This window comes from Quercus robur, chromosome 4, assembly GCF_932294415.1.
Source record: "Quercus robur chromosome 4, dhQueRobu3.1, whole genome shotgun sequence".
NCBI classification, from domain to species: domain Eukaryota; kingdom Viridiplantae; phylum Streptophyta; class Magnoliopsida; order Fagales; family Fagaceae; genus Quercus; species Quercus robur.
Genome location: NC_065537.1, coordinates 3696941 through 3723921, shown reverse-complemented (window position 1 = coordinate 3723921; position 26981 = coordinate 3696941). Strand labels below are relative to the sequence as shown.

At 32.7% G+C, this 26981-nt stretch overlaps 2 protein-coding genes across 4 annotated transcripts; both read right to left on the bottom strand.

Annotated features, from left to right (window-relative positions):
- Positions 1-969: 969 nt before the first annotated feature.
- LOC126720376 (uncharacterized) lies at positions 970-13993 on the bottom strand. Of its 3 annotated transcripts, none has more exons than XM_050422793.1 (9): positions 13827-13993; positions 13399-13577; positions 12142-12465; positions 11807-12029; positions 9880-10026; positions 9665-9789; positions 5898-6102; positions 3024-3277; positions 970-1339 (listed from the first exon to the last, which is right to left on the bottom strand). In XM_050422793.1, the coding sequence occupies exons 2-9, from the start codon at positions 13485-13487 to the stop codon at positions 1171-1173; spliced, it is 1536 nt and encodes a 511-aa protein (XP_050278750.1). In that variant the 5' UTR covers positions 13488-13577; positions 13827-13993; the 3' UTR covers positions 970-1170. The 3 variants fall into 3 exon arrangements, with proteins under 3 accessions (XP_050278750.1, XP_050278751.1, XP_050278752.1); XM_050422794.1 differs by having other exon boundaries at positions 13399-13550; XM_050422795.1 differs by having other exon boundaries at positions 13399-13539.
- Positions 13994-17561: 3568 nt separating this feature from the next.
- LOC126720375 (protein SULFUR DEFICIENCY-INDUCED 1-like) lies at positions 17562-22191 on the bottom strand. The gene is made up of 4 exons (XM_050422792.1): positions 22016-22191; positions 20475-20687; positions 20003-20158; positions 17562-18160 (listed from the first exon to the last, which is right to left on the bottom strand). The coding sequence occupies exons 1-4, from the start codon at positions 22127-22129 to the stop codon at positions 17756-17758; spliced, it is 888 nt and encodes a 295-aa protein (XP_050278749.1). The 5' UTR covers positions 22130-22191; the 3' UTR covers positions 17562-17755.
- Positions 22192-26981: the final 4790 nt, after the last annotated feature.

Here is a 26981-nt window from a genome sequence, read left to right as displayed (position 1 = left end):
CAATTAGTGTCTTAACATAATGGTATAAAGAAATCATCAAAATAGATCTTTTAACCACCATAAACTATTCAAAATCTTACATTGAATTTTCTAGTTTTATTTTTTTAAGAGAAATTTAGTAGATCTTTATGTACTATATGTAGTGATGTTATTCTAGGGTGACAATTTTACGAAGACTAGTTTTTTACTGTGAATATATTTTAAACACGTAGGGAAACCCAAAACAACAAAATAAAAAATTCTATGCCCACATGAATTTGGCATCAGGTCCAAGTTTCGTAATCTTTTTTTTTTTTCCCCTGAATATAGTTTTATAATGTATTTGGGTAGGAAGGTAGAAGAGTGAGAATAGAAAATGATTGAATGATAGAAAAAAATAAAAAAAATTTAAAAAAAAAATTTCATCATGTGTTTGGTCATTGGTGGGAGAAACATAAAAGTGGAATGATGGAAATTATATTATATTATATTATACCCTTATTATAGTTTTAAATAATGGAGTAATAGTTTGAAATAATGGAGTAATATAATATGGGTAGTAATATCTTTTTTAATTTCAAATCCATTTTCCCCCTCTTTTTCTCCGTTTTGGGGAGATTAATTTTGTGAGCCTGGGTGTAAAATCACCTACCAATTTTCCTTCTCCATTTTCTCTCATCTTCCAAACAATGAAAACACCTGTCTAACCACCCCTCCTTTTTCCATCCTCTCAACCCAACCAAACATACCTTAAAGGCCTAGTGGTTGTCTGCCCAGCAGAGGGGGTAACCCCAAAATGAAAAGTCCAACAAAAAAATCAGCATTTAATGGGACAAAAGAAGAACGCAGCAGGACATGCATATTGCAATGGAAACCAAACAAGACTAAACTTTCACGCTTCCCTGCATGGATGAAGTATTTGTGACGACAATCTTAAATTTTACAAAAAATCACATTGGAACAGGGTCCATTCAATTGTTGTACCAAAAATTATGAAAACCTTAAAATTGATTCAGATTTTGGCATTTATCAACCAATGCATGTGAGGGAAGCCTCAAAATGGTCCAGACATTAATGGATCTGAATGAGCCCAAATCAAAGTGCCATGGCAGAAATACGATAAACAATAATGACCTGCCAATCAAGCATTATAGAAATTGCGATAAACAACAAAAAATGTACCATTTTATATCACTTCCATCGCAGTGACTGCCTAATTCCAGTATAGATGAGTCCTAATGACCTCCCAATCAAACATACCAGAAAGAATGAGATGGCATCGCTGACTTTGCCAATAACGGCTTTAATCAATGGCATGCTAATGTCAGATAACTCGAGCAACAGGCTGAAGTAATATCTCCTGAAACATATTAATTAAAATGTTAAAAAGGCAACCAACCTTACTTGACCTCAAAATCACCAATGAAGCAATTATATTTGAAGAAGGCACCAAAAAACAGATTAGAAGATTCCAAGCTCTGGTATTTGCTCTAGCTTTAAAATTATAAAATTGTGGCTTTTCCTAATGGAATTTACAATCCATATGTCTATAATAAAATTTGGATCCTAAAAGTCATGGTTATGCCAAGTGGTTATCTTCTATTTGACAACAAGTGAATACACTCTTACATAGCTGAGAGTGGATTTTTGAAATTCAGCTAAAAGTGAATTGTAACAAATTTAGGTAGTGGATTTTTGGAATTCAGCTCTAATGTATCCCTTTCTGGAATGATGGGGGTGGATTTTTGGGCAAGAAGAGACATAATTACTTGAATAGCTAAAAGTGTTCCAATTTTACAAATACTGTACAACGTTCATGTGGTTCACAGATTTATAAAAAATCATATGTAAAAGCAATTTCTAAAAAATTATAACATGACACGGCATATAGGACACGAGTACAACACCAATTCAACAAAACCGTTAGAGAAGCTGAAAGAATGTGGTTTTTGTAGTTCAAAACCTTTATGTTACAAACCCATAGGCAGAACTCACCCTTGAAAACCGGCTTGCAAGGAGAGAGTGCCCAAAAGCTTATATACACATGGTTAAGCTTATACTTAATCTATGTGGGATACTAGGATCATAACATACCACCACGGTCTGCAGCCGACATCCACGACGGCTCACACTAACGACATGGACCCAATGGTAGCCCTTTCTATTTTGGTGGCTCCACTCACCTATTAGTTATTTTAATCTAGCCTCTAGGTTGCCCTCTCCAGGATCTGACCACAAAACCGCAACTTATTTGATCCCATACTCAATAAGCTACGTACAATTACTCGACGTGGTGATTGGCACTGATACCAAATGTTACAAATCCATGGGTAGAACTCACCCTTGAAAACCGACTTGCAAGGAGAGGGTATCCAAGAGCTTATAAACACATGGTTAAGCTTATTCTTAATCCATGCAGGACACTAAGATCATAACACTTTAACTGTACACAAATCATGTTCTGCTCCCTCGAGCTATGAAAGACCATACAAAAACTAAAGCAGTGCAACTAATCAAAGAAATCAACTTTAATCTTCATGTACTCACTGGCCTTCCTAAAGTATCTACAGAAGCACTGACATATATCCTCACACCAGCACCATCCCAATTCAACTCTAGACTCTAGACATTGTCAAACTCTAGATAGGAAATTCCCCTAATGCAACATATCTAAATATTACTTAATACATGATATTTCACCGGTGTATGGTACAATTTGTTGCTAATATAATCAGATAAGTATGACTAGAATGAGAGAGTCACATGATATTCCATAGAACACCTCATCTTCACACAGCCTCTTTTAATCCTCTTGGAATAAACCTATTAAAGCAATTCTCCATCATGGATTAACAAATGGAATCAATCACTTGCTGAATTCAATCTTAAGAACTAAAATAAAAACGAAAGATGAGCGATTGATTTCTGGAATCTCCAACAATTGAGGTTTATGTCAACTAAAAGTGCGCATCCCAGTGATAATTGCAATTATGTGGTATGGATGAAATGATCAAAAAATCCGGAGAAAAGGTAAAACAACATACCACCCTCTTAAGGCCCTTAATTCCTTCATCCGCTTTACAGGCATGGAGAATTGGCGTATCCCGATATAATGTATTGGAGATGACACAGTATCAAATTTTCGCAGGGTAAGCCTCTTCCACCAGCTATAATTCTCGGTCTGGCTATTTCCTGGTGCTTCAATGAGTTGATTCTGTAGTGTCCATAGGTCAAAGCGATCTTCATACATTGATACAACTGCCTCCACATTTAGATACAACCACTGGCTCAAAGCCACCTATAAAAAAGCATGTATATAAGTCTTGGTGAGGTACTTTTGGAAGAAAATTCAAATATGCAATAGTAATATACATAAAATCTTAGGATGATTTTTTCTTTCCTTATAATATTCAAATTTTCAAAAACAAAGTGAAATCCTGTAACTTCTGCCCCACCCCACCTAGACACCACCTCCTCCTCCCCCCTTCATTTTTCTGTCTTTAAACCCTGAAAGAAAAATGTAGGAATAATCTATAAGTAACCTTAATTCTTTTTTTAAGTAACCATTTAATTATAATCACTAATCAGTCATCACCATGGCTTTGCTCAAATATAACTAGGAAAAAATAGAACCCAACATAATATAATATACGTACCAACCCCCCCCCCCCCCCTTTTTTAACCCCACCTTCGGAACCCATGCTTGCATCCTTTGAATTGTCCCTTTTCTCTGGCTTTTTGTCCCTTCAGAGCAGAAATGCCAGTAAGGATCTTGTTTTTGATTGTGTCTCTGTTTTTCTGTTGATTTTGTGTTCCCTTTTTTCACTATTTAGATCTCCCTTTGACTTTATTGATCATTAAAACTTTTTTTTCGTTTCCATCTTGTTTTCCTTTGTTTGTATCCTTATCATTATCTCCTCTGTCTATGTCTAGCATCCACATCTCTGTCTGTCATTAATGATTTATCTTCTTAGTCTTCATTAAATTTCATTGTTTACTTTCAAAAATAAAAAATTCCATCGTTTACATATTTTTCTTGGATCATTTCAGTCTCCCTTGCAGTTTGTTTTCCTTGGTAACATTTTGTCAAACTGTCCTTTCGTTTTTTCTTGACTGTGGTTTCCTGCTTGTTTCTTCTCCATTATCATTTCATCTTCCTCTAAATGATCCATACAGATTTTCTGTTACTTTATTTTTCTTTATTTGTGTCGACTCATTTCCCACTTTCATAATATTACATTAATTTTCTTGCTCTCTTACTATCGTATTTTTCATTTCCTTTTCATCCCTGCACTTCTTTTCTCTCATGCAAGTTTTTGTTGTGTGTTTTTTCTATCTTCTCTCTGTAAGTTGTGTTCTTCTTTGATAGCAATGGGTAATTCATTATCTGATGATTTGCCCTTTGCTCAAGTTGATAATCCATAGGTTATGCACCCCAATCTGGTGGCAGAAGGGGTGTGTTATTTTTCTGACAGTGGCTCTGAAAAGAGTAGTTAATCCAACGGTTATGGGGATGGTTGATGATTTTCCTCAAACTTTGGTGCCAGTTTGCAGTGAGCAACAGATCCACATTGGGAATTATCCTGATCAGATGATTTTGGTGGTAAGTGTGGATGTGGTTTGTGATTATTCTAATCACCTTTTTCTCAATCTGCCTCTCCCATTGTCCATGTGACTCGATCAGATTCTGCTATGGTAGTCTGTGATAAACCACCAATTCCTATAGAGACACCACTTAACCCAAATGTTCAAAACAATTCCCATGTTACTAATTGTTCAAAAAAAATCTCCCCCCTTCACCCTTCTGTTCCATCTTCGACTAAGCCTGCTTTGCAGCCTTGTGTTTTGGAATAATCATTATTTGTTGGACTGTCCCAGCATCAGCACTTTGAACTTAGGCTACATAATCAATATAGACATTTCATCAAGAATTATTTCAGGTTTTGCAGGTCTAAGTTCTTGATCATTCCTCTATGTTGCTAAGTAAGAGAATTAAGTTGCTTGTGCTATTGCTATTTTTGTAATGGAATGTGTACATATGTTGTTTGGCTTGAAGATCTGCCTTTGTGTTTTTTCTGTCTTATTGGCAAATGATGTACTTCAATTATAAATCAATAAAGCTTTCTATCTTTTAATCAAACACACAACCCCCCACCCCCACCCAAAAACAAAAAATAATAATAATAAATAAATAAATAAATAAACAAACCTTACACAGAAACACCCACACTATTACATATGTAAGTGCCCTATAAACTATAATCATAACTTACAAAACAGCTCTAGTGAAATGTACCCAAAAAGAGAAATGTAATTGAGACAGAACACTTTTCCACACATAATGTACATATTGGAAAATATTAATTAATACGTTTCTGAGAAACCTTTTGTTAGCAAAAGGGAAGAAAAGAAAGAAATATTATTTTGGCTGTCAGGTGACAACCAATGTCCAGCAATAATATAGTTTAAGTCTAAACACACAAGGTAGTGAGTAAAGAAAGAGGAGATAAAATGAATATACATACACACATACATACATACATATATATATATATATGCAGCCTCAATTAGATTCCTAATGCCTATCGGAAGTAGTTATGAGATAATACACAACTGGACTGAGCAGGGTTCTAAATAAAGCATAAATTGTCAAATGTCCAAGCTATGAACCTGAATGGTTTCTAAATAGCAGGCCAATATACTTGGCAGGATCAATGCATCACAACGTTATGGTGAGAGCATAACACTCCAGCCATAACAACATTCATGTCATATAAGCTGTTAAATAAAGTCTGACCAAGAATTAGCCCATGCCCAAAAAATAGTAAATAAGAGTGCAAGTAGCTATATAGCTTAGCTTAGAAAACCAGTTGTGCATAACAAATCAAGAATCATTATTCTAAGCTCACAAACACTACCTCATTTCGTAATCTTTGGAGTGCCCGGGTAGACAAAGTACACAATGCCAGACCTAGGCTATTCATTTCATTTGACAAATTGCCGTCAACAGAGATAAGCTCCAAAAATATGCTTGCAATCCCATCAGCTAAAGTTATCACCAAATCTTCCAATATGGAAACTCCATGCAAAAGAAATATGCTATTGTCATAACAGCAGTCCTCCCTGGTAAAACACAAATGAAGGTATAGTAAGTGTGGGAAGATCAAATATAGTTTGTAAGAAAAAAAATGGAAAGTCAGTTTTCAGTAACCTCTACACACACAGATTTTTTGACCCACTCAGTTGCAAAAATCACATTTTGTAGAAGCACCAATTTGACACTTTGATATCTCAACTATTCCAAATATTCTCTTTGGAAGAAGATGAATGCAAAGCCCAATAGGCATCTGGGGTAGTTGATTAGGTCGTTAGTATTTTTTTAATTGATTTTTTCTAGGGTCAAGGATATTTTAATAATTCTATAATTGTTGGTTGTGGGCCTAGGGTTTTAACTTATTAAAAGAAAAGTGTGCTTTAGCTTATGGGCTTTTATGTGTGTGTCTTGGTCCAATTCAATTAGATGTTTGTTTACTAGTCAAAGTAGGAGTTCTAGTTTATTAGGAAAAGTAAATGTCTAGACTCTCTGAAGGTTGTCATCATACAAAAAGAGAGGTTGGTTAATAGAAAAGTTGAGCGTTTTGAATATTGAGGCACATTGACTGTATTGTGTTCATTTTCTCCTTTTCTCTTCTCTTTGATATTGTCACTATTCATGTCACTGTTCACATTACTACTCATGTGCTCTATTCCCAGTGCACTGTTCACAGATTGTGTACAGTGAATTCCATTTCTTTTTAACCCTAAATTAAATCCTTTCCCTAGTCATTCTTGAATCTTAACCCTCCTAAAAGTTCTAAAATCTAAATTCTCTAACCCTAAGGGCGAAACTTAGGACAAGCATTTCTTGAGGTCAAAACCACTTGTTAAATGAGAGCCAACCTCCTAATTCTTGCTTATGATCCCATAAAATACATTATCACAGTCTAAGGCATCCTACTTTAACACTAATAGCATATTACCTCCATTCCACAGATAGAGATGTTTCAATGCAGTCTTTGTTGGTAAGACAGAATGAGGGAAGGAGGAGTTGGGATGTAAGATTCTTTTATGACTTCAATAATTGGGAGTTTATTTTCTATTACACCTAACAATAAAAAAATAAAAATAATTGGGAGTTAGATTTGGTGGCCTTGTTTCTCCATCTTTTAGAATCTAATATCTTTTTAGAGTGGGTGGTGATCAAGTGAGACGGGAGGTTTCAAATGTCGTTCTCTTCCCATGGAAGGCATTTGGGGTTGAAGGCCCCACGGACATAACAATGGCATGAGGAATGATACTCACTTGTAAGTAACTTATCAAGAGGGGTTACATGATAATTGGTTGGTGTTGCATACTTGCATCTATTGAGACCTTGCACTGCTGCATTTGATTTGTGGAGTCTTTCTTTTAGATCATCTGGGTTTCAAAGGTTTTATCGGAAAAGGTTATCAACCTTATGTTTTGTAGGAGAAATTGGATTGGTAAGCATTTGTCAGATTTTGAGATATTGTTCCATTATGTTTTATGTGGACTATATGGAGGGAACACAATTAATGCACTTTTAAAGATATGGAAAGTACGAGGTCTCAGTTGTTAGTACACCTTCACTAGTTCCTTGTATGAATGGTCTCATGTTAGGGGGTTTAACAACTAACCATTTTATTGCATCATTTATAATGTCATTGCCATTTTTGTATTTTTGTATTTTTTTTTTTTTTTTTTTTGGTTGTAATTCTTTAGGCCAGTACATTAAGTAGTCACTTTTTTATAAAATTATTCTTACCTATCCTAAAAAATAAAAAAAATAAAAATTTTAAAATTAAAAATTAAAAAAAACAATTACATCTTTGTTACTCAATTCTGTCATAAAGCTCCTTTGTTGATTGGTGAGGTTAGAAGGGAAGATAAGATTTACAATACACAAGACAACACTGTTACCACTAGAAAGCACAGATGCTTCATTTGGGATGTCGTACCCATGCCATACCCTTGTCGGACACTTGACACGCCTAGGACACTTCTACACGCGTGTCCTAGCCATGTCCTTTAAAAAAAAACACAATCCACGGCTAGGACACAAGAACAAAAGGAATTGAATACCCTTTCAAAAAACAAAGAGAGCATTCATGATCTGAATAGTAATAGTGCATTTGTAAATTAATAAATATCTTTATTATTGGTTTGTATTTTAATTTCTAAACATCCTTTAATAGTCATGGATTTGCTTTATTATCCATTATTACTCTTAATTTTATATATATTTAACATTATATGTAAAATAAATGCTTAATAATATATAGAAAATATAAATAAAAATATATTTAATAAACATGTTCCACTATACCCATGTCCTATTTTTTCAAAAATAGCCGTGTCTCAGTGTCGTACCCATACTTGTATCCAGTGACAAGATGATCACTACAATAGTTAACTCAACTATGTGAGATATCAGCCAATCAAGAAGGGCTTCAAGCTAGAAACAGTGGTGGACCCAAATACACTAAGTTTTGAGATTGATTAAATTATTTTTTCTAAATCAGTTATAAAAAACCAATATTTTGTTTTTTAATAATTCAATAGTTACAACAATGGGAGAGGGGGATTTGAACGTTGGATGTCTAGTTAAAAATACCAAGTACCAGTTGAGCTACAAGGCTCTTGGCTCAAGAGAAAACCATAGTCCAGCAAACAACAAAAACAATGCTTAGTTTAATAAGTGAGGAAATTGTTTGGACTATGGCATAGCAAAAGGTGTCCCTTTCCATTTATGTTGCTGTTGCTATATTTTCCAGTCATATAGTGGATAAAATATATGCGGTGATCAAGGTTATAAAAACCAAACTGTTGAAAAACCAGAAAATGGAGACGTTCAAGGTTTTAGGGTTGGATTGGGTTTCAACCAAAGGTCGGACATAATGACATTATAATTAATTTAATAATTAAATAAATTTTTAAAAAATTGTAAAAATGAATAAATATGATTACAAAAATATCTAAGGAAATTAAATAATTTTCAAGCAAATTTTGACAACTTCTAAACAACTAGGCATTAAAAAAAACAATTAACATTCTAAATTTTTTTTTTTTTTTTTGATAAGTTAACATTATAAATATTCCTTCATGTCTGAAACATAATTATGCAAACAAACAAATAATTTTGAAATTTCATATTCAATCATGCCAAGTACATTAAGCCACAATGAATATACAACAACAAAACCTTAGTCCAAAATTTTTGAGGTCAACTATGGATCCTCAATAAAACCACAAAGAATATGTATGATTTTAATTATAATATTTTTACAATATAAATATATAAATATATATATATATATATATCTCTTCCTTTTAGTTATGGATAATGAAAATAAAATGATATAATGAAAGACGCTGAATATATTAGTTATAATAAACAACAGTGAAAGTCTATTTATCTTATTGTGTATGCATACACGTGTGTGTTTAAGAGCATGTGTTCCCTTTTGTTCTTATTGTTTTAGCCAGTAGCATGTGCCCGACTGAAAATACCAAGAAATATCATATTTTACAATTTTCTTAATCAAATCTAGCAGAAGATAAACAGAACATCAAAACGAGAACTTAGAGAAAACACAACCAAGAAACAGACAATAATAAATGAATTTACCTCTGAGAGCCAAATCTTAAAAAGCACAATAATTCTGCATATAGGTCTCCTTTGCCTGACTTTCTAATGTTCTGTAAAACAGTGTCTTCTCCTTTTAACTTTTCATATATCAGAGAAGCAAGTTCCTGATAAGATGAGGAACAACATTGAAATCTCGTTCAACATGCTAGTTGTATCAAAATCTACAAATTGATAAATTTAATTGTCCAAGTTACCTTGCTAGTGGTGCTGTTTTCAAGGCAAAGCACGTTTTCCAGCCATGCCATGCATACAGGCTGACAGGATCTTTGAATAATATCAGGGAAAACAATCAACCAATCTTCCATCTTGGCAGTTTTGGGAATTGATGAGATGTTAGTCACCTGTAAAAAATAAATAAATAAATAACCCTAAGCTGCAGAAATATTCAACAGACTGCAAAAGTACTAAATATTTATTTCTCAAAGAAATTGGATTATGAGATATACTTTTGCAATTGGAAAGAAAAGACTGTTTGCAGCTTTGTAAAGGTCACAAGAGTCCTCCAATTTCTTTTTATAAGTGGTTATTGGAGCCCCGCATTACCAATCAAAGAATCCAATCAACTATCTCAGTTACTTTTCATTCTTATAGAGTTCACATAAAATGCCCAGGGCCACTCTTAACTTTACATGCATCTTTCTACTTAATAGCAAAAGCTGTTACTCTACACTGATCATCAGTGACAAGTTCACTACTATAAATTCGATATATGGCACAATCAGCTAAGAATTAACTGCCTCATGAAGTAGAGATCACTAGTTCAAATCTCCCCTTTCCCCTTCCCTTGGGGCCAAAACTTTCTTTTAAAAAAATAAAAAATAAATAAACAATAGATATATGAAAACAGATAATTTATCAACTCTAGCACTTTAGAATTATTTCTTTGCACCAAAAACATTGAATGAGGAGGCAAGTTTTGACTTTTATCACGATATTGGCATCTTTAGGAAAAATAATAGGCCAATCCATGTTTGGAAATTAAGAGTACACACCCTGGCAGACAAAGCAGGATCAAATAGTCAGGACAGTTGATATCATGCGTAATCTTGTACTAACATTCAAACCTTCAGGGTTCATTTGTATCTATTTAAGACCGTCCAAGATAATATCAAACACAGCCACACTTTGGATGTATCAGTCAAATATTGGTAAGAACAAGCATTCAAAGGACAAACAAAAATTGAATGAACTCTCGGCATAACATAATATCAGTTAATATTGGTATGCAATTGTGGAGATTTGATGTGATGAGTCCACATTGGCGTTTTACTAGGTGGATCTTGGGTATATAAGTGATTACAAAGAACCCCAATTGTAAATTAACTAGTTTTTTTGGGTATAAATGCAAATATGGCTAGCACTTTCCTTGAATTCCAAATAATTTGGATTTGATTTGACTTGATTGTATGAGAATGTGTTGTGTGGGCATGTGAGGGGCACATGCCCACACACTAAGTGGATCTTGGGTATATAAGTGATTATGAGGGGCACCAACTGTAACTTGACTAGTACTTTTGGACTATAAGTGCAGATGTGGCAGCGCTTTCCTTTGGTCGTTATAGCATGTGTTGTGAATGCATAAATGTTTTATATATATAATCCATAAAAAACAGTATAAAAAAAATTGGAAAAATTTATAAATGAAATGGTTTTTAATCTCCAATAAACTTGATATTTGACAAGTATGACAATTATGGGGAAAACTTATGAACCAACCATGAATTTAACGAAATACTAAGCCAATAAAAACATATTGGCTGGTGTAACATTAATCAAATATCTAACCTTATGTATGGTATTGTTAAATTGTCAAATATTTTCAATAAGCAACATACCTTACTTCTCAACCCAAGGAAGAAAAGATACCATTTGGCCTGTATGCCCCTCCCTCCCCCATACTAGGGCACATCAATATACAGGCATAAACTTATCTATCTTGCCATGGAAACCAAGAAAAAGAAAAAAGGTTGCTGAACCAACAACTTTATATTCTTTTTTCCCAATAATGTTTTGAAACCAGCATGACTGTCAACCAGATATGTAAAATGCAACAGCTTCTACTAATATAATAAGTTCTGGAAAGTAACCATAGTAAAAGGAAACAATAGAGACAGTGCCTGCCTCTTCCTCAACTTGCTGAAAAGAAGCCCAAAGCAAATGCAGTCTTGGACCCTCAGGAACAGCATTCAAACTTAAAGGTCCCTTAGCACGGTGTTCTTCAAGTTCATGGACCCTCTCCTCCAAATTTTGGCAATGTTCAAGAGCTTTTAGAGAGTCCAAAAGTTTTCCTTTCACTACATTCAAGGCATACTTTGAATCAAGTTGATCATCATTCTTCATGGCACTGAAAACAGCAAGATGTCTATGTAACTAAGAGAAAGAGGAATATTAAAATCAAATCCATGTATGTTCAAAGTGCCCTTCAACCTTGACATCTTTGACAAGCTTACCCTTACCTACCAGAAGAGGTTCCAGAGACTACATCATCATTGTAGATGTTCTTTGGAAATTTTAGAAAAGACTTCTTCCGCACAGGAATGACTCCAGCAGTGTATGTGAGAAATACACTGGCCATCAGAAGTACTTGATCAACAACAGGTATCCAATCAGAGGTTGTTGCACCATCCGGGTTTACCAAAGACCCCAAGCAAGTACCCTTCAAGGAAGTTCCCCTGAGACAAGGACTTAGTTTCAAATATGAGACACTATGAGTAAGCTCCCACATTTTCCATGTAGAGATCCGGAGAACTTTACAGGTTCCATAGGAATACTTTCTATAACTGCAAATATATAACAGAAATGTGAGGTTAACATCATTGCTAATTCTTAAGTTTCAATAGTATTTTCACTTATCTATAAATAAAAATAATATTGAAAAAATGACACTGCAGTTATAATATCATACATAAAGTATTTTGTGTTAACAATTGATAATGGCTACATATCTATGCAAAAAGATAATTAACCATTATTCATTTGAATTTTAAGTAAAAGACTTTCCTGTTATCTAGGATCCAATAAATTAGAAATTATGTTCAGCAGGTCTACATCTAGGAAGCATGGACACTTCATTTGGGATGTTGTACCCGTGTTGTACCCATGTCGGACACTTGACATGCTTGGGACACTTCTGGCAGTGTCCTTTTCAAAAAAAAAAAATGCTCAACATGGCTAAGACACAAGAACATGAGGAATTGAATACCCTTTCTCAAAACAAAGAGAGCATTCATGCTCCGAATAGTACTAGTGCATTTGATTCTTAGTTTGTATTCTACTTTCTAAACTCCTATCCACTATTACTCTTAAATTGATATATATTTAACATTATATGAAAAATAAATGCTCATAATATATAGAAAATAAAACTAAAAATATATTTAATAGACATGTCCCGCCATACCCATGTCCTATTATTTTCAAAAATTGCTATGTAACTGTATCATACCCGCACCCATGTCCGTGCTTCTTAGGTCTGCATATATCTGGCTTAGTTCAGAAATTCCCTATTCTAGGCGGAAAAAACAAGAACACATACACACACAAAACACAAAACTTTCAGCATCTGTTGTTTCCAGGGTCTTCTCATAAATAAACAAATTTGGTTAAAGCCCGCATAATACAGTTTTATAGTCATCAACATACTTGACTTTCCAACACATAACATGACACACACACACACACAATTTGAAGTGGAAGCAAAAAAGCAAGAGTACCTTTGTGGCATTCTGAAAGTCAAATTCTGGTGGGGCGTGCAGCCTCTGTGGTTGATGAGACATGATGGTGAAGAAACACATTCTGCCATTGATAACAATTTCAGTCCCCCCCTCCTCAATCAACACATTGCGTATTATCAACTGGAATAAGCCTTTTCAACACCAAGCATATCAGATTTCTACACACAATCAGCATACATATATACATATTATAAATTAATCAAATTTCCACAACCCCACAAAACGTAAAGTGAATAGGAGTTGGAAATCTGGGGACATGGGAATTTGAGAATTGAGAATGTGAATAAATTTATAGTTGAAAGAAGTGCTTTTTCCAAATTCGTGAGTAGGAAGAGTATAGAGATAATCTGAGTTAAGTGTTTGGCATGAACATGAAAAATAAATAAATAAATAAAAGCAGTAGTTACCAATGAAGGAGAAGGGAAGTAAGTAAGTTTGATGAAATTGGTAGAGAATAGCAGAGCGTCATAAAAAGAGTGATGAGGATTCGATTTGGATTTGGATTTAGGCGTCCCAATCACAACCCAGGTGTTTTTTCTTCTTATTTTTCAACTCATCTCTCTCTCTCTCTCTCTCAAAAGACAAAAGACCAAAAAATAAATAAAAAATAAATAGTCCATAAAAACAATTTTCCAAAAATAAATAAATAAAAATCTATACACACAACTTTCTGCCTACAACTCTAAAATAACCTTTACGTCAGCTCATGTGCAAAATTTTATTTATTTCACCTCCACCCTTTTCAAAATACATGAAATCAAATTATTAATTTTATACTATATTTTATTAAAATATACTTTTTATTTTTTTTTCTTTTTTGGCACACATCAACCAGTCACTTTCTTCCTTTATCCAAATTACATAAAAATAGAGTATTCGTTTGGATGTTGCTGAAATGAAATGAATTATATATCTGCGTTTTGATATGTAGGTCTTATGTACTGTTCACAAGACCTGTAAATACTTTTTCCAACAAAATAGCTTTAAAATTGAGTCTCACGGTACTATTCACACATTTAAAAATTATTTTGTTACAGTGTTTTCAGTTTTCAATTTTCAACAATAAGCGGTATCTAAACAGATCCATAATAAGAAAAAGAAAAATTAATAGTGACGATATAAATCATACTGTTACTATAGCGACTACGTATTTTTACACAACTTTACATAGCCTAATGTGGGTAGATCTTGGGATTTGTACACTACCTCCCTTCATAGGCATGATTAAGGGTAAAACTTAGCTTCAATTTTTAGGTTCACCGATTAAAGTCAAACACATTTATTTTGAAATTATCTTTTGGAAACTCAAGTATGAGTGTATGACTACTTTACAAAAAATGAGAGCAATGGAATACACAATTTTGGTAGCCAAACTACGTTACAATACCTCACTCCTTATGCAAAAGAAACTTTGGCTGAATATTTTATGTTTCATAAACAACAATTTCAAGGCAAAATGTGATACCTTTTTTTTTAAAAGGATTTTAGGAGCTACTGATTTACGTAGGAATAGGTGAAATTTAATAATTTTGTAAAGTTTCAAAATTTGCACTAAACTCATGTGTAGGGACACGTTTTGAAGCCCAAACCCAAAATGTAAAGGGGTATTAGTCTAATGAGCCCAATACAATAAATTTATAGATAATGTGTTAGAAAACTAGTCCTTAATGAGTTGGACAACGGATAGAATGGGTTTGAAAGGTAATCAAACAAAAGCAAGAGAAATTGATCCAAATAAATTTGCTCTCGACACGGTCCGAGGAGGCGAGTTCTAATATAAATCAATTGAACAAATTACAAATACAATTTTGATTAGTGTAGTCTTTTCTTTCTCTCTTTTTCCAATCCTTTATTCATGGAGGATCTCTTACATTATATAGTCCATTTTGGACGATCTTAATCCTACACTTGTTGATCATTTGAACCACTATTTGAGTGTTTGTCCCATCAGACACCCTCTCTGGCTTTCTGTGAGTTGTGGTAGCCAAAGCAGCACTGTTCAGGGGTCTTCTCCACATAAATGCAGCCAGAAAGTTAGCTGTAGGGCATTCAATGCGGTGGCAGCAGTTTTTCCTTAGATATTTCATAGCTTCCACTCTTCCAGTACATTCACGATGCACGTCCCTCTCAGCAGAATTTCCTAAAGGCCACTTTGAGTAATAGAATATACATTTGATCTGTGCTTTGTTTATCCGAGAAGACACTCTTCCTCAGACCACCTTTCCTAACCTTTCCACTTGCATGTTACTTATGGTACTTTGAACTTAACACCCTCACTATTGTTTATTCATCCTCGGACTAATCAATGTCCTCAGCCAAAGCTCAAGGCCTAATATACAATCTTGAGACCTTATCCCTACATCGGGTCCATTTGGATTGAGCTTATTTTTGCTGAAACTAAAACTGAAAACACTGTAGCAAAATAATTTTTAAATGTGTGAATAGTATCGTGTGACCTATTTTTAATGAAAAAGTTGCTGAAAAGTGGAATTTGTGGATCCGTGAACAGTGCATGGATGCACTGTTCACAGTTGACTTGATCAAATAGTGCGGCCGAGAAAAAAAAAAAAAAAAAAAAAAAAAAAGCTTGAAAACGCAACAAAACTTTCAGCCACTTTCAGCGCAATCCAAACGCCCTCATCATGTTTTGAAAACACAAATTCAGTCCAAATTTAGAAATTTTGTATTTTTACACTAAAATCGCATTTTGAATACGTGAGTTCAATGCAAAAATTTGAAATAATTTTGTGTTTTACAATGGAATTGTGTTTCCAAAACACAATTGTAAGGCAAATGCGTTTACATTGAAATTGTGTTCAAAACACAATTTTAGTGCAAGATGTGATAAACTTAAAACTTATTTTCAATTGTACATTATGTCCTGTCAACTTTTGACAAATCAATATAATTTTTTGTAAAATCTTGTTTTGAAAACACAATTTTACTACTAGAAATTTTGTTTTCAAAACATGATTTCACAAATAGGTTACTCTCCCAAATATTTTTTTCACAACAATGTCTTTATTATTTGTTAATAAAATAATGTTATGTTTGCCAATAAACCCCGCTATATAGCCTATAGGATTAAATACTAATAAAAATAATGGCTGAGGATTAATGGGTTTGATATTTGTCATTTAATCTTTGAAAGCAAAACTATAGCGTTCAAGTGCCCTTATATTTTCAACCAAAAAAAAATAGTTCCCTTATATTTTCTTAAAAAATAAAAATAAAAAAAAAATAAAAATAAAAAAAAAAAAGAAGAAGAAGAAGGGGAAGAAAAAAGTGCTCTTAGATTTGCTCATTCGCTGCTTTAGTAAATTTTTTAGCCTAATTGCAAACTCTACCCTTAAAATTTGGGGAGCTTTTGGATTTTATATTTTAAAGTTTCAAAATTTAAATTTTACCCTTGAAGTTATGTTTTGTTTGCATCAAAATCCCCTTTATCCATAATTTTCATTAAGTACTACATAAGCTTGCTACACATATTTAGTTCGTTCAATAAAATAATGCCATGTCATTATCGTTATGCAACGTCATTTTCATATCATTTTATTGGAAGAACTAATGAAAATAATGATAAAAGGATTATTGATGCAAACATAACATAACTTAAGGGGATAAAATCCAAAATTTAAAACTTTAAGATCTAAAATCCAAAACCCCCAAATTTTAAAAATGTAGTTTGCACTTAGCCTTTTTTTATTTTGATGGTGATGAGGATGGTGACATGGATGATTACGTTGTATTATTGAATGGGAAGACTATTAGGCATTGTTGTTTGTTGATGTGTTACTCTAATGTGGCATTTGGAATGGAGTAATATTTTTGGATTCTTGAGAATGTTGAAAGATTACCCTGTTTTGTTGCAAATCATATAAGGGAATCATATGCTAGGAATATCTAGATTCCTACTCAACCCTCTTCTTGTAGAAATGTAAATTCCTTTTAAAATAGGTGGGTATCTAGATTCTCAACCTTAAAAGAAATTACATATGTTATAAATTGACAATTTTATTTTATTTTATTTAGTATCGCCTATTTGGGATTGGCTATATGCTATCCCCCCTTGGTTTATGTGTTGGGGTTGGGACAGAACCAATTAAATGTTGGTTTTGATTCGGAACAAGCACAAGCACAAGTTGCACAACAGTTTGGCAATCTTAGTAAAGAGTAAAGACACAAAGCAGGTTGGTTTTCCCTAACAAAGCTCCAGTCTTGAGAATAACATACATACATACAATAGCAAGCAATCAACGCTTCTTTCAAGACCCATTATTTTACACCCCATTATGAACAAGAATAGACTACTTTTAAAAAAAGAAAACAAAATATTTTAACATGCTAGTTGATCTCTCAATTCAGAGATCTCTTCAAAGATAGGCAATCTCTTTGATCTAAATGGGCCCCATTCATTAGTCAAATTCTCAAGCCCCTTGACAAAATCATCATCAAGGCCCAACATATCAGAATGCTCCTCGAGTGATGGATTTGTGGACTTTAGTTCTAAAATCAACTCCTCAGCTCGTTTCCTCGACTTGAAATCATCATAACCTGGAAGTCTACCCATTAACACGTCTTGAATAACCGAATATGCTTCATCGAATCGAGACTGTTTGATCAGACAAAGGCCCAAGTTGCAGGCCTTGTTGGCATCTGGATCAATCATCTGGGCTTTTCGGTACACTACCTCTGCCATCATAAAGTTTGATTTCTGCATGTAGGCCCAACCTAAATTTCCCTGTGAATTTCATCTCGAGATGAGGATTTTGAATTCTAATTCTCCTAATAAAGAAGATAAAGTTATACTATTTAGAAACAAGGTTCTTGACAAATTTATCTTGTTAACGAAAAGTGAAATATGAATAGTCTAATCCTTACAATTATGGCAAAACTACAAAGTAAAACACTATATATTTGATTGTAAATTAATATCGACGAAAGTATTTGGATATGTATGTTGGCTAATTTTATTTGAGCTTGAGTTGACCAAGAAATTGGATATCATATATTAATTATATAATAAAAGTAGGGCTTAAAAGTTGTGATTGCCCTAATGGATCTTATGTTTAATTAATTATCAAGTGGTTGCACAAAATTACAACAAAATTTTCAAATAGAAACAACAAATTAATTGTTCTTATCAACTTCTTCTCGATTTTTTTATATAAAAATTATCGTTATCAGCCTTTTATCATCGGAACATTACTATTAACTTTTGTTAACAGTAATAGAATTAAAATAAGGCAAGTAGAATGCCATCATGTTTTGTGTTTATTTTTATCTCATTTTTTATTTATCTCAATGTAAATGGATTAAGATTAACACTAATACCCTTAAGTCAATAACTTCACTTACGTGAAATGGAAGTACTGATGAGCCCAGTGTACTGGGAACTACTCTAATAAATTCTTTATTATATACCTTCAGTTTCAGACGCAAACACAACGAACCAGTGATGCCAATTAATGAAAATTTGGAAAATATTGAAATAGGTTCTTTGAAGCCTAAATGCGACTAAGTTAATGTTCCCTCCAAAATAAACGGTATTAATAGTTCAATTTTGAAATATTCTACAAATTTAAACTTTGAAGGTAAGGCATTGCAAGATTTGTGAAAATATTAAGTCAATCATGGGAAGAGGTGATCAAGAAAAACTTTACAAGGAATTTTTTTTTTATTCCTTCTTTTTAAATATTCTTCCAAGTTTCTCATTTGAGAACATTATGTTGTGTTTATACTTTATACGGGGCTTAATACAATGATGTAAATGTAATATTTTCTCTTTTTATATGAATGGTAGATAACACCATGAATTTAATTATTGAAACTCAATATTATGTGAGATGATGAAATATTGTGTTACTAAATATACTTTATTAAATAATATTTATTTATTTTTAAATAAAGTATATATATATATATATATTTGTTTATTTATTTTAGAGTACTAAGTGTTTACACTTTCATGAATTATTTAATATTTTGGTTGATGATGTTTACATAATGTATACTATATTAAAATTCAACTACCAAAAGTTTACTCTACCTAAACTTTATTATATGTGTTTCAAGAAATCTAAAATAATTCTACTGAAATTCTATTATCAAAAGCTTTGAGTAATCTAAAATAAAATAAAATATTTATTTTTAATTTTAATATAAATTTACACACTATACATCATGCTTGTGCCAAGTGTTTTAATATATATTTACACACTACATGGACCAAATCTAGGTGATGAGACTGCCTTAATCAAAGGATTTTTTTTAATCATGGAATTTGATAAATATATATTTATATAGTTAGTAGGTTTTTAATAGGATTATGTGTGTGTGGTATGCTTTGTTTCTATTTGAAAATCTAATGTGAATATATATATATATATATATATATATATTTATTTATTTATTTATTTATTTATTTATGTTGTTGAAGGTTTTTAAAGAGTTTTACACCGAACCTTCATAGAATTTAATCTTATATTATTCAGTATAAGGCTAATCTGCCAGAACTAGCAGCCTGATAAATTAATGTGAGGCTGTCAATGTAAGATATCATGTAATTAAGATATATGCATACCAATAATCTTGAAGTTTCTTGCTTAACAGAAACTTGGAACTTCTTGCCATGAGATCGTGCAGTTTTTGTGGGTTTTCCATTGAAGGCCTCTCCTTGGTAGATCATTCTTAGCTTCCGCTTTAAAAGCTCAATCTGCTCCTCTATTTTTCCTGATTTCTACATTAAAAAATAATTGCTTTACATATACTTGTAACACATACACACACGTATTTAGTATCATAGTTATTCATGAATGCATATATTATATGAGTTGAATTCAAATTATACTTAGTGTAATTTTAAGTAATGTTATATCACAAAATAACTTGTTATTGAATTTACATCTATATATTCGACTTAACATGCATGTTAATTTTCATGCCAATCAGATGTTATTTACTATTTGATTCATAAACTCATCTTTAATGCATTATTTAAAACTACAAAATACTTGAATTTAAACAATTAATTGATAGCATGACTATATGTATACCTTATATAGGTCGATGAGGACATTATCAAGTGAGTCCTGGGCTGATTTAGAGCAAAGGCCTCTGAAAGACTTGACAGCTTCAATCGCTTCTTCAGTTCTATCAAGTTGTTTCATCACCACCGCCATGTCCTTTAAGGCACTGTCTACTCTATCTCCTGCATTTATCGCCTTCCAAAACAAAACAATTGCTGCTTCTGGCTCCTTGTCAACCAACTGAAAAACCACGCAAAAGTTAAAGAAACTAATCACCAATTAATGTGGAACCAAGCTCTAATGTTATTATTTATGGCTAACTTTTAATTAGGACCTGCAGAAATCAATATTCAGTTGAGTAAGTACTAATTACTAAGTGTTTTTTGAGAACAACTTATCTAATTTTTTGCTAAAAATATTGTAGATAAAAGGTAAATGTTAAATAAATAAGTATGTGACTCATATGGAACCCGTAAAAAAAAAAAAAAAAGTAATAAGCTAACTTATAATTAAGTGAATCACAAACATGCACTAAGTAGAAAGATTTAAATTATTCAGGGAAAAATTGTTTTCAAATAATTTATTTTAGTTAATAAAATTTTTAGAAATCAACCATGCTTAATGATTTAAAAGAAGAAAAGTAAGAGAATCAACGGAAGATTGTAAAACAAAGGGGCAATAACCGAGTCTCTTACATGAGAAAATATTTGAAAAGCTTAGAAAAAGATAGTTCAGTAGACAGCATTCAATCAACTTATAGTAAATACTAAAAAATGAGTATTAATAGAAAGTTGTGATCCGTAGAATATAATTAAAATAGAACACACAAAGTAATATTGAGGATTTGTATCTCCAATATGGGGATATTAATAGCAAAAAATGATTGTAGACTTTGTAGTTGCTACTCCCTAACATGACAACTATTAAGGTGTGATCACTAATTGTTTTTAGAAGCAGTGATCACTCAAATAATTAAACAGTTACGAACAAAAAAAAAAAGTTTCATAGGATATGGTTTGGCACTAAGTCATTAAAGTAAAAAGAAGAAAAAAAATGGCATAATAGAGAGCTAGCAGTAGCTACTTGGCATTTCATACGATAATCATATATAGTGGGATAGACTAAAAAAAAAAAAAAAAAAAGATAAAAACCTTTTTTTTTTCAGAGAAGAAAACAAAGGTAAACTAATTACTAAATATGTGGAAGATTTTCTTTAAAGGGAAAAGGCAGAGAACTCTTTATTAAGAAAAGCCGGCTGTATCAGTCTGTCTAAAGTACAGAAAGAAACTGTGATAAAATATCCTCAATCCGCACATAGAAATAATCTGAGACGTTAATCGCATGTTTAGCTAGATTATGAACAGCGTTGTTACCTTCTCTCTTAGTATGCGAGTAAGAGTAACCGATTAAAAGAACTAGAAAGAAACTTTACATCCTGGGATCAGAAGGGCAAAAGAGGCCAGAGAGATCTATATATAATGCACACATGAGTCTATATTAAACATGAGGATATATGCAAATTAAGAATTATGAATATGAATAAAACATACACACAAAATTGAATATACCTGAGCATGTTTAGCTTTAACATAAGGACCATCACCTTGAGGAACCTTGTGTATAATATGATACAAATCTTTCTCTTGCTTCCCTTTTGAGCTCTTCCTCGAAATTCTATCCATAATTCTCTCTCTCTTTTTCTGTCTAATTTTACAGACACACCAACCTTTTTTTTTATGAAAGACGGTTGCCCAGATTTAATGAAGAAATATGGGTCAGATGCAAAAGAATGAACCTAGACGAGTTTGTGTCAGTGTTCCTAACGCAGCCAATCCATTGCGTCCATTGGGACACGTGTTACTTTAAGGCAGCTGAAGTTTCAACGTTTGCTAATTTTGCCTCGTCCCTGCCACCTCTACAAACAAATTATTTGTACAGTAGGGACGACGACCACCTTTAACAACATTTTCATATCGGTTTCGCAAACATTTGCGCATATGGCCCGCCAACTCACGCGCATCTTTGTGTCAATCACATCACTCATGAATTAAACAATGATAATAATAATAATAATAATAAGAGAAGAGAAGTATTACTTTCACATCATTTTCAAAATACATTAACAACAAATCATAAGTGACAAGTTATTATTAGTTTTAATTTAAATTCATAACTTAAATTACTCTTTTGTCCACTCATAACATCTAATAACAAATTACCACTTAAAATTTGTTGGGAAAATATTGTGGACATACCATTTCTTTAATGATAACAGTAAACTCTTAATTCGAGCGAAAATTTAGACACGTAGATATGGCATTTTTTTTCTAACATGTGACGACTTGTTAACTCAAAAGAGCTATGCCTTGGGTGTTTAGGACTTCAAATTATTGCATTGAAAACAACGACCTCTTATTTCAGAAGAAAATCTTGACCCGTAAGTATGACATTTACATCCAAAATAAGACAACTTATTTACACACATAAAAAAATAAAAATAAAATGCTTAGGTGTTTAGAACCTCTCATTATTGCTCTGAGCTCATTTCTACACAAAATTTTTTACCCGTAAGCATAACATTTTTGTTTGAAATAAGGTCGACTTGCTTATGCAAAAGAGCTATGCCTTGTTTGTGTAGAACCTTTGGTATTGCTTTGTACTCATTTTCACATGAAAACAACGATCTCTTATTTCGGATGAAAATCTTAACCCATAGGTATGGCATTTTTGTCCGAAATACGACCGACTTGTTTAAGCAAAAAAGTTATGCCTTGGATGTCTAGAACTTCTAATTATTTCTTTGAGCTTGTTTTCACATGAAAACAGTGACCTCTTATTTCGGATGAAAAAAAATTTCGTCCAAAACAAGACCTACTTGTTCGCGCAAAAAATAAAAAAATAAAAACCCACACCTTAGGTGTTTAGAACCTCTCATTATTGCTCTAAGCACACTTTCGTGCAAATGATTTACTCATTTATAAATTTTGGTCTCCGCATTTTGTACCCATTAATAAATTTTGGTCCCCAACCCCAATGATGAGCTTGACATATGTCAACCAAGGGTAATTAAAGAGTTCACAATAGTTTGGAAGTAATCAGAACTTAAAAGTGCTCAAATCGCTTTGAAATCGATACTAAAAAATGACTTTTACTCACTGTTTTGACCATAACTTTTGATCAACAAAGAATTTTTGAGTGAGGTTTATTTCATTAGAAAATAGGCATCATGGGCTTCAATTTGAACATAAATTTTGCATAATTTGGAATTATATTGAGTAAGTTATAACCGTTTGAAAACTTCATTTTAGGGGCCCAAAATATCATGCTTTGATGTGGGTTGGCCAATAGACCCTTGGAATGTCCAAAGACAATTAAAAAGCCCAAAAAAAAAACCTTAATTTTAACTTATAAATACTCATCTTATGTCTCCAACAAAACGCTAGCTAGAGAGAGTTATTTTCCAACCTCCATCTTCTCTAAAACCCTAATCCTCTTTTCAAAAACACATACACAGACATAGCCCCTTAGAACGTTTTTTACAAAAAAAAATATATATATATTTCTTTAGTTAGTTCTAAGGCAAAAACTATTTTCACAATTTGATTTCTCAAAACTAATCCTGTTCTTGAGTTGTGATTATCAAAAACTATTGTATTCTTTAATTCTCTTGATCTCTTAACTTAATCTTTGTATTGTAGGCACTAAGGGGCCAATTAAATATTAACCAAGTTGTGTTCCATAAGTAAGGTAAGTCTCTATTCATGACTTTTTCTTGATTAGGGTTTTTATAAAATGTGTTCTTGTTTATTCTTTATTTATTTACATGTTATATATGCTTAAAGATATGTTTTGCTTTGTTCATTTTTGTTTTATTATGTCTCATCATTTTTTGATTGGTGAGTTGAATGATTGGATATATTGATGAATATGTTTTTATGTGTTAAGTGTTGTTCTTATTTGTTGTTAAATCCAATGCATGTTTAGGAATAGATTTTGTTTTGTTTATTTTAGATATCTTTGTTGTTAGTTTAAGTTGTTTTATATTATATTAGAAGCATGTTAGGTTGTTAGTTTTCTTGTTTTAGGTTCTGCTCTTTTTTTTTGTATTTTTGGTTTCTTGGCTAGGGTTTTCTGGGTGTGTATGCATACGCAGACTTGAAGTAAGCATACACATATAACTGGGCTGCGTATACAGGCCTATGTATGCGCACGCATACTCATGCCTAGAAACCTTAATTCAAGTTTTCTGCTTCTGTTTTTTTATTTCTTTTATATAATATGCTTATGTTTTGACCCTTTTATTTGTTTTTGGATCTCTATTTTTCTGTTTGATTGTTTGTTTGCCTTTAACATGTTAGATTACGGTTTTCTTCCAATGTTTTCTTTATTCTACTATGAACGTGCATATGATTTGATCACGCATTGATGCATAGGTGCTGTGATGCAATAAGGTAAGTAAGGTAAGACATGCATTTGGTTGGGTATGATCTTGTTTAGGTTTGATGAATATGATATGTGAACTTGGAATATGCTTGTGTTCTTGATGCTCTCCAATAATTCTTTGATGCTATCATGACCGTGTGATATCTTTATTTGTTTGCTGCCTTTGATGAGATGATATGATATGCATGATAAATGTATGCTAGGTTTGATATGAGTTGCCATGATAGATGTATGTTAGGTTTTGAGATGACTGATGCCATGTTGATTACTAGATGCATGATAGTGTGTGTGTGTGTGTGTGTGTGTGTGTGTGTGTGTGTGTGAGTATAGATAACAATGTTGAATGAACATTTAATGAGATTAAGACATAAGACATAATGACTAGAAGCCGACCCATGGGTTAGGTGGGGTTGGGTGTCTAAGATCTTTCCATCTTCATACCTAAACTCCAAATCCATACTCTGGTGGTAAGGCTAGTCCTTCCACGTAAGAGCGTTATATTTATGGTTCCTAGACTTAATCTAGGTGGTGACTCTATCTTTTCTCCGACCCGGTCCACTCGGTCAAGGCGTACTCCTCTTTTCTAAGGAGAAAACCGCTGCACCCACAATAGGCATGGAATTTTCATTTGAACTAAGATCGGCTTGCTTATGCAAAATAGCTATGCCTTGCTTGTCTAGAACCTTTGGTATTGCTTTGTGCTTGTTTTTCGCATGAAAACAACGACCTCTTATTTTGGATGAAAATCTTGACTTGTAGGTATGGTATTTTCGTCCAAAATACGACCAACTTGTTTACACAAAAAAGCTATGCCTTAAATGTCTAGAACCTTTAATCATTGCACCAAGCTTGTTTTAACAAAAACAACAACCTCTTATTTTGAACGAAAATCTTGACCCGTAGGCATAACATTTTCATTCAAAATAATCCTAATTTATTTATGCAAAAAAACTATGTCTAGGGTGTCAAGAACCTTTGGTATTGATTCGTGCTAATTTTAATGCAAAAACAACGACTTCTTATTTTAGACGAAAACCTTGACCCATAGGTATGTTATCTTCGTTCGAAATAAGACTGACTTGTTTAAGAAAAAAGATATGCATTCGATGTCTAAAACCTCTAACTATAGCTCGAAACACGTTTTCATGTGAAAACAACACCTCTTATTTCGGATAAAAATCTTGACCCTTAAGTATGACATTTTCCTTTGAAATAAGACCGACTTGTTTACACAAAAGAAAAGAAATAAAAAAATATATGACTTGGGTTTCTAGAACTTTTAGTATTGCTTTATGCTTGTTTTCTTGAGAAAACAATGAACTTTCATTTTGGATGAAAATCTTGACCCATAGGTATGACATGTTCGTTCGAAATAAGACTGACTTGTTTACGCCAAAAAAAAAAAAAAAAAACTATGCCTTAGGTGTCTAGAACCTTTGGTATTGCTCTATGCTCATTTTTGCAAGAAAATAACAACCCCTTATTTTGGATGAAAATCTTGACCCGTAGTTATGACATTTTCATCCTAAATAAGACCAACTTGTTCACGAAAAATAAAACTATACCCTGCATGTCTAAAATATTTTAAAACAATTTAGTAGTATAATCCTTTACGATGGAATGAAAATCTTTTGTCTCACAAATTGTGCTCTATTTTATGTCATGTTGCACTGCTCAATACAAGTTCTCTTACATATCATGAGTTCTACTATAAGGATTTGTTTGGTTGGAATGGTGAAAAAGTGGGATAATAGAAAATGGAGAAGGAATAGAAAAGTGGGAGGATAGAAAATATTTTAGTTTCTATCATTTCTGTTTCGTTTGGGGTGGAAAAATGAAGTGATGGAAAAATAAACTCAAGGTAAATGCATTGCAAACTTTGTTGATCTCTTCAAATTTAATTCAAAACTAGAACACAAAAGAACTTTCTTAGGGGCTTGAACGTGCCATCTACAAACTGTGTTATCTCCTTGATGTTTGCAATCCAAAGTCGTCAAAATCCCCATCTTGTATAAAATCAATTTTGGTACTTTGGACATTAAGTAATTAGAAGAATAGGAAAAAACAAAAGAAAAAAAAAATTACATAATT

What these genes read in the sequence shown, in the direction of transcription:
- LOC126720376 (XM_050422793.1), bottom strand. Translation starts at nt 13,487, where the DNA reads ATGGCAGAATGTGTTTCTTCACCATCATGTCTCATCAACCACAGAGGC. An exon ending in TTCAGCAAGTTGAGGAAGAG is followed by an intron (nt 10,027 to 11,806) that starts GCAGGCACTGTC and finishes TATTTTTTACAG; the next exon opens with GTGACTAACATCTCATCAAT. An exon ending in TCCAAAGATTACGAAATGAG is followed by an intron (nt 3,278 to 5,897) that starts GTAGTGTTTGTG and finishes GCTTTTTTATAG; the next exon opens with GTGGCTTTGAGCCAGTGGTT.
- LOC126720375 (XM_050422792.1), bottom strand. Translation starts at nt 22,129, where the DNA reads ATGGATAGAATTTCGAGGAAGAGCTCAAAAGGGAAGCAAGAGAAAGAT. An exon ending in TTAAAGCTAAACATGCTCAG is followed by an intron (nt 20,688 to 22,015) that starts GTATATTCAATT and finishes GTGGTTTTTCAG; the next exon opens with TTGGTTGACAAGGAGCCAGA. An exon ending in TCCTCATCGACCTATATAAG is followed by an intron (nt 20,159 to 20,474) that starts GTATACATATAG and finishes TTTTTAATGTAG; the next exon opens with AAATCAGGAAAAATAGAGGA.